This window comes from Pavona decussata, unplaced genomic scaffold (genome assembly GCF_977016875.1).
Source record: "Pavona decussata unplaced genomic scaffold, jaPavDecu1.1 SCAFFOLD_12, whole genome shotgun sequence".
In the NCBI taxonomy this organism is placed as follows: domain Eukaryota; kingdom Metazoa; phylum Cnidaria; class Anthozoa; order Scleractinia; family Agariciidae; genus Pavona; species Pavona decussata.
In genome coordinates, this window is record NW_028145435.1 from 92365 (window position 1) to 99459 (window position 7095).

General features: G+C 39.6%; 1 protein-coding gene across 1 annotated transcript; it reads left to right on the plus strand.

Moving 5' to 3' along the window:
- The first annotated feature begins 2471 nt into the window (after positions 1–2471).
- LOC146487894 (leucine-rich repeat-containing protein 14-like) lies at positions 2472–6781 on the plus strand. The gene is made up of 4 exons (XM_085124673.1): positions 2472–2554; positions 4129–4451; positions 4874–5190; positions 5597–6781. The coding sequence occupies exons 1-4, from the start codon at positions 2472–2474 to the stop codon at positions 6218–6220; spliced, it is 1347 nt and encodes a 448-aa protein (XP_084980799.1). The 3' UTR covers positions 6221–6781.
- The last annotated feature ends 314 nt before the right edge of the window (positions 6782–7095 follow it).

Genomic DNA, 7095 nt, shown 5'->3' on the forward strand with positions numbered 1-7095 from the left:
TAATTTACATAAATTGGTGGGGCCCAACTTCATTTGGTTGTGGAGTGCACTCTTTAACTAAGAGCTGAGTCAGATAGCTCAGGTACTGACACACATTACCTAATTTATTTTGATTAAAGGGTACAACTGGTAAATTGATAATTTCTGAAGGATTTGCCATTTCTTTCCAGTACTGGATGGTGATCTGATTTGGTATCACACTTTTAATTATTGACTTCAGGCAAGGGAAGTACTCAACCAACACTCTGCTGAATAGTATAACATAATCTCTTCTCTGATCTTGCTGCTCTCGTGTTGACAACAGATAATTATTATTGTCCAACTTCCCAATATCCTGAATGATTGGCACAGTGTTGTTGAGACCTTTGCTGGACACCCTGTCAAAAGTAATGAACTGTGTAAATTATCCAGTGCTTGTTAGACTTTCTCAAAGTCGCTCGCTTGCTTCTCTTTGAATGGACCTGGCGCGAGCGACTTTTATCACTTGCAGCGCGCCAAATTTACAGGAGGAATTTTCCTCCTGTAGCATTATCCAATCAGAAGCAGCGAAATGACAGTACACGTCAATCAAGCCAGATCATAACCAGATCACGCGCAAAGCTGTTCGAACATACAAAACCAGCTCTCCGATAGCGATTGTTATTTGGGTCTACGACCAAGAACTTCGACATCCCTCGCACTGATTACACGTTCATTTAACGATGCAATTCGTGTATGGGTTGCAAAAAGCAAAGTACAGAGATGTCCGCGAACATCAGCGCAAAGTAATCGAAAGTCACTGTTGTGGAAAGGACGTGTTTTTATCGGCGCCTACAGGATGATCGGGAAAAAAAGCTTGACCTTTGAGGTGGCCCCATTCGTTTTCGATTTTCTACGTCACAGCGAAAGAAAAGAGGTTTTGTCCGTTTACTTGGTTCCGGTTAAACAGACATCAACATCAAGAGGCGATTGATCGGTATTTTGTGGCTTATACTGACCGATTTATGTGCTGCATTTTTAATGAGTGTTTTGATAATAACGAGATAAGCCTCAACCTTGTTCGGTATATAACCAGCATTTTTCGGCCGTTAACTTTTTCGGTTGTTATATACTGATACGGATTCGGCCGTTATCCCAAACGAGTTAACGGTCGAATTTCGTTCGGTATATAATAGGAAACCCACATTTTATGTTGTTTTCCAGGTTTTCCCGTCAAGACAGAACTCTGCATGTCATGCTGTGTAGTGCTTTCATTTTAAAATTTATTATTGCAGTAGCAGCGCTAGCAGTAGCCGGTATTATTATTATTATTACTCGCACATTCGAAGTAAAGCATTTTAAAAATCTTCGCGAAGCGAATCGACATAATTTCTGCAGTCATCAAAATGTAAACAAAATCTTCGCATGAACAGTGTGTAGTACGATGCAGTCGTTTCGCGGGGCTGATAAAGAAAATAACTTGTCCTTTCACTGTTCAAATGTGTTGTCAACGTTTGAAAAATGTTTTGCAAATGCGTTGGCCCAATTTTTAAATGATTTTCAACGTATTTCGGTTTCGTTCGGAAACATTCCCAACGTTTTGAAGCGTTGTCGGCGTTTCCAAAGATGCGTTGAAATGACAAGAATGCATTGAGTTGACAGTTTGACAACTTCGCACCCTGAAAAGTTCGCGCCAAAACGACGTCACTTGATTCGATTTCCAGCAAGGGAAACAAGTCGAGCTCTCGCTCGCTCGCGCTCCGCGCTCGCTCGCTCGAGCTCTGACGATCGCGCTTCGCGCTCTCTAAGCTCGACTTGTAAGCAAGTCTAAGTGCTTGTGGGAATTTGTTGTCGCTTGACAATAATGTTAGCTAAGACCTAAAAATAAAACAACTATTGACTCTTAGTTCAAGCCCTTCCTGGACTCTAATGGTCTATCATGCCACAATCTAGGTCATCCAGCATATTGCAGAATGTTTGGTGGGACTGGGCCAAGTCTAGTGAGCTGCATTGACCAAAGATCTGCAGCAGCTCTGTTTAGGGCATTAGAGGCGTCAACAAGAAGAACAGCGTCTGTTTCATTGGCGTCAAAAATATTGTGCATTGCATGAATAACAGCCTCACTCCCACTTTTATGGCCTGCGCACACCTGCAGTGAGCCGCTTGCTTTGACGGCATTGGGTTTTGTTACTCTCATCACCCACTTCCCAATTATCCTCCGTATTACTTCACCAACCCCAATCAGCCGGACCGTGCTCTCTCCTTAATAATAATAATAATAATAATGATTGTTATTATTATCATCATAATTTGTGGAAAATATTTAATATTTTTGCTGTTTAAATGAGTTATATTAAAAGAGAAACGTTTTAAGGTGGGTAATTGATTTTAGTGTCCTTTGTGTTAAACTTGTTTTAATAATAACATGAAGGAATGATAGGAAGGGTTGCCAAAATAATTACGTTAGTTAATCTCCCCTTTACAAGTGGAGTGTTTGATACCAAGGATATATGATGAAAGTGGTCACTTTCTGTACAAGGCTGTGCAAACATCATCTGGTCGGGGGGTACTTCGCTCCCATGTTCATGTACAACAGGTACACTTGCAGTAGAATGAAATCGAGCAGAGACCTTCTCCTGTATCTCCTCAATAATAATTGTGTCCCAATTGAACCCTTCAAGGGAAGACTTGGTGTTCTTCCTTATGACATATAACACAGAAGGTCACAGCACTGCTCATCTATTTTTTTCCAACAACTGGTACTTTAGGCATGATTTCACGCTTTGCAATAGCATAATTGCTTTGGAAATCTCAACAGGAATATTTGTCTGCAAGGGAACCCACAGTTTTCTTGTCTCATCCTTCTTCAATGGAGTTTTTGCATTTTCGTGATCAGAAGTAACATTTTAAAAATGTTAAATCATAATTTTTACTTACATATTAATATACAGCCTTTAACAGAGTACAATTAAACCATCGTTACCTTTAAATTTTTGCCATCTTAATTTAAAACTCAGTGTGCATTATATGTTTGGTTATATAAAAACTCCAAGCAATATTATAACTTTTGTATTTTAAGATTGAGGAGACTCAATATTCATAAGCCCCATGGTTTCTTAGCCTCCTCTCCACTTATACTTTTCTTTTATTTGTTTGTCTCTGTACGTTGGGAAATAAATAAATGTAAATATTTTTAAAGTATATCTGCATTTGGAAGACCAGCTTTCTTCAGTATTATCTACACCTGTTCTTTGACAGGTCAAGTTGGGTGGCTACTTCACTGTCACAATGTGTTGACTTTCTTGCAGAGAAGATGGTTGTAAGTAGCAGACTCACAACAAGTCTTTATTCTCAACTGCCCCTCTACTGTAAATCTGCATGTACTGGCTATTACATTTGAGATTTAACTTTCATCTTAAGGTAACCTATAAAACAACGGCCTTTTACACTTTTAAACGTTTATACTCAAAACAAAATCTCTCAACATTTGAGAAAATGTTCCACACGCCATTATAATGCTGAAAATAAAATAGATTACCTCCGCCTCTAAAAGGGATTTTTTTCTGAGTGGTTAGCTAGCTTTGGCAAGATGGGCCGTGACTGAAAAAAGTGAAACGTTTGCTCTCGTGTGCGGCGTTTGATCATCGTGGAGATGTGTTCAGCGTTTCCCTTGTGGCAAAACCGAAGGGGAAACGGCAACCTGAGATGGACTTCGCTCCACAACAGATCTCTTCATCTCCAAATTTTCATCCACAACAAGGTAAGTAGCTGCTTGCATTTTGCCGTGTTTTACCATCGTATGGCAGTAGTGCAACTTCCCACGCTAAAACGACTGATGTTTCGTCGGCTAGAAATTGTTGCACTGACAATGACATAATTCAAAACCCGTCTTTGAATTGGAGTGTTTCTAATTTTTGGTGTAAATGGAGGCGATAGGAAAAAAAAAACGTGACACACACAAAAATTACAAAGCTCCGATCGAGTTTGACATTTCAAATCTCCCTCCAAAACAGGGAAGTTGGTTCGGGGGGTTTCCGGTTTGGTTAACTTCCGCAAATGACCAACGGACTTCCTGTCGGTCTTCCATTGTTATGCAGACGACCAATAAAAAAAATTATATTTTTCCATTATCCCAGAGTCTCTCCTGGCGCCGCTCCGCTGACCAAAAAGCCTGAGGACTCTGGGTACGAGATTGTCTGCCATCTCGTTGGTCAAATTGTCTGCCTCTGCTATAATTCATCAGGATGGATCATTTGTGGAAGGATGTGACTTGAGCGTACTTCCAAGAAATCTTCTACAAGAACTTCTCCTGTCTTCTATTTCATATTCGCGGATTCTTTGTTTCAGAAGTTTGATTGCACACTGGCCTCTGGAACAGCTTGTTCTGCGGAATGCCTCGGGGTTCGACGAACCAAAAGCGGTTCTACTCGCTTACTGTTTACAAAGAACAAAAAACAATTTAAAGCTTGTGGACATAAGGGGATGTAAAATTGGTGAGCTTTAAAAATGGGAAAACTTCAAATATTTAAAAGCTTGAATGTTTATTGTCTCTAGTAGAAAATGGGTTTTAGGAGAGTACCCCCCCCCCCCCCCCCCAGAACCCATGACACTATCATTACCATTTAATCGACCCTGATATAATCCCCATTCTTTGCTTAAATCATTATTTTGGTAATACGGGCACCATGCCAGCATTATTCCAGGGGAGAAACAGGGGTGGGAAGATTTTTTTTTTTTAGGGAGAGGCGGGGGGGCTGGGCATTCATTCACAAACATTTTTAAGGAAATTCTTATTTCGCATAATGCGCTTGTTATAAAATTTCACAAATAATGAATTGTACTAGTTTCTATTAAAGTTTATTTTCACATTTGTCTTTTACTTTTATTGATACAAACATGGTTATCATTTTTACAGGCATTCATGGAACCACAGCATTTTGCAAGTTAGCAGGAAATCTTCCAGTTTCAGACAACGACGTGTCAGGAATGAAAATTTTAGACATGCGGCCTGCACCAGATTCTGTCAGACAGAATACCATGACAGAACTTCCCAGGCAAAGAATTCCTCCAATAGTTGTGATGCTTGATGCTGTGGTTTCCCATGAGAACTACAGCATTGCAATTGAAGCCTGTAGCCATCACTCAGTCATGAACTTGAAGATATCGCATGTCGCCATCTCTGAAATGCACGCAGGAGGAAAAGATATCCAAGCTCTGTTGACTTGTTTAGAGGTTCGAAAATGAATGAAATGTTCAAAGTCATCTGAATTCATACCTAACTGCCACTACCAGAGAATTACAATAATAATTATTGTAATTTTTATAAGCCCTTGACTTATTTTTTGGGTTTTGGAGGAGGGGGGGGGGGGTTGGGTTCAGAAGGGGGTGTTGTTTCTTCTGAGGGAATTGTTATTGGAGGGAAATTAGTTGAGGGCGACACCAGAAACGGCTCAGAATAGCTTGAAACATGTATCTAACAGGGTAAAACAGCCTGTGAACGTAATGCTGAGAATTAACCATGGCAACAAAGAGAACTTGCTTATAATTAACTGTAAAATTCTGGATAAAAGGTATGGGCAAGCATATTCTTTCAAAGTACTTTTTTTTAATTATTAGTTTTTGTTTGTTTTATTTTCAGCCTGAAATCATCATGGGTCTTGACCTAACAATGAATGGTTTAGCACAATATGGCATCAACGTCATTGCACCAACTCTCTTGACTTTCACGAACCTCACAGACCTCAACCTTTCCTACAACCTCCTTGGCCACCGACAGTCAGACGCAACTGCTATTCAACAAATAGCTAACATCTGCGGCAACTTAACCAAGTTGAGGAAACTTGATCTAAGTGGCAATTACTTAAAGGCACAAGTGCGTGTTATTCTTGGACATTTAACGTCAAATCTCACGCATTTAGCACTTGGGGGTTGTGGCGTGGGAGAGGACAATCTCCGTGAAATGTGCTTGATGGAAACACTTCACCATTTGGAGTCTTTGAATCTAGGTTGCAACGGATTAGTAAACTGCATCAATCTTTTGTGCACGTTTATTCTCAAATCAGCCGCAACACTTGAATATTTGTCTGTAGAGGAGAACATGTTTGTTACATCCAGTGTTGCTCCTCTTTGTGAGATGGTCAAGCAGCTGCGCTCGCTGAAAACATTGTCATTGTGTTATAACCATTTTTTGCCCGATGACATCGCAGCATTTAGAGAACAGTTTCCAACTCTTGAGATTATTAATAAAGATCTGTTGTATTAAGCTTGTGCATTTGACCATTATCTCAGAGTGAACTTGGAGTTTAAAAGCACTATTATTAATAATAAATTATTACTAACGGTGATATATAACAGTTAGTTTCCTTCGTTCAAGTTCTTTGGGTTGTCCCAGTCTTTCCCTGCATGGGTACCTTCTTTGTCCATTAACTGACCAATCACAGGCCGTTTGCCAGATTTTATAAAATCACATTCAATCTGTGACCTTGTAATGTAAGGGATTCACAGCATTTAGAGAACAGTGTTCAACTCTTGCTGTATTAAGCTTGTGCATTTGATTATTATCGCAGAGAGAACTTGAAGTCTAACAGCACTATTAATAATAAATTATTACTAACAGATTATTGATAGTTTCCTTTTCACAAGTTCTTTGGTTTGTCCCATATTCTTTCCCAGGATGAGTACTTTTCGTGCAAGCAACTGACCAATCACAGGCCGTTTGACAGATTTTGTAAAATCGCAAATGATGTATGACCTTGTTATGCAAGGGATTCCTGCAAAGGGGCATATATCAACCAAAAAAAACAGCAGAACGCTCCAAACTTGCCCAGTTATAGTCTGCACTGGGGATTTTCGGCAGCAGTTTGTTTTAATTTCTTTATTTTGTACTAAGGCAGTTGTAATGTAATGGCAGTTTAAGGTTATGAAATCCTCTAATATTGTGCTTTTAATGATGTCATCTGCCCCAGCAAAATCTGCGGGGGATGCCAGATACGCATCCCAAGATCCATTCATTCAATCAATGTTGTCCCATACAATCTCGACCCCAGTCTGAAGTAGTGACCAATGCACAATATTATTATTAAACTACTACTGCTACAAACAAAAGCATGGCAAGTTGTACATAAAAAAAAAACATGG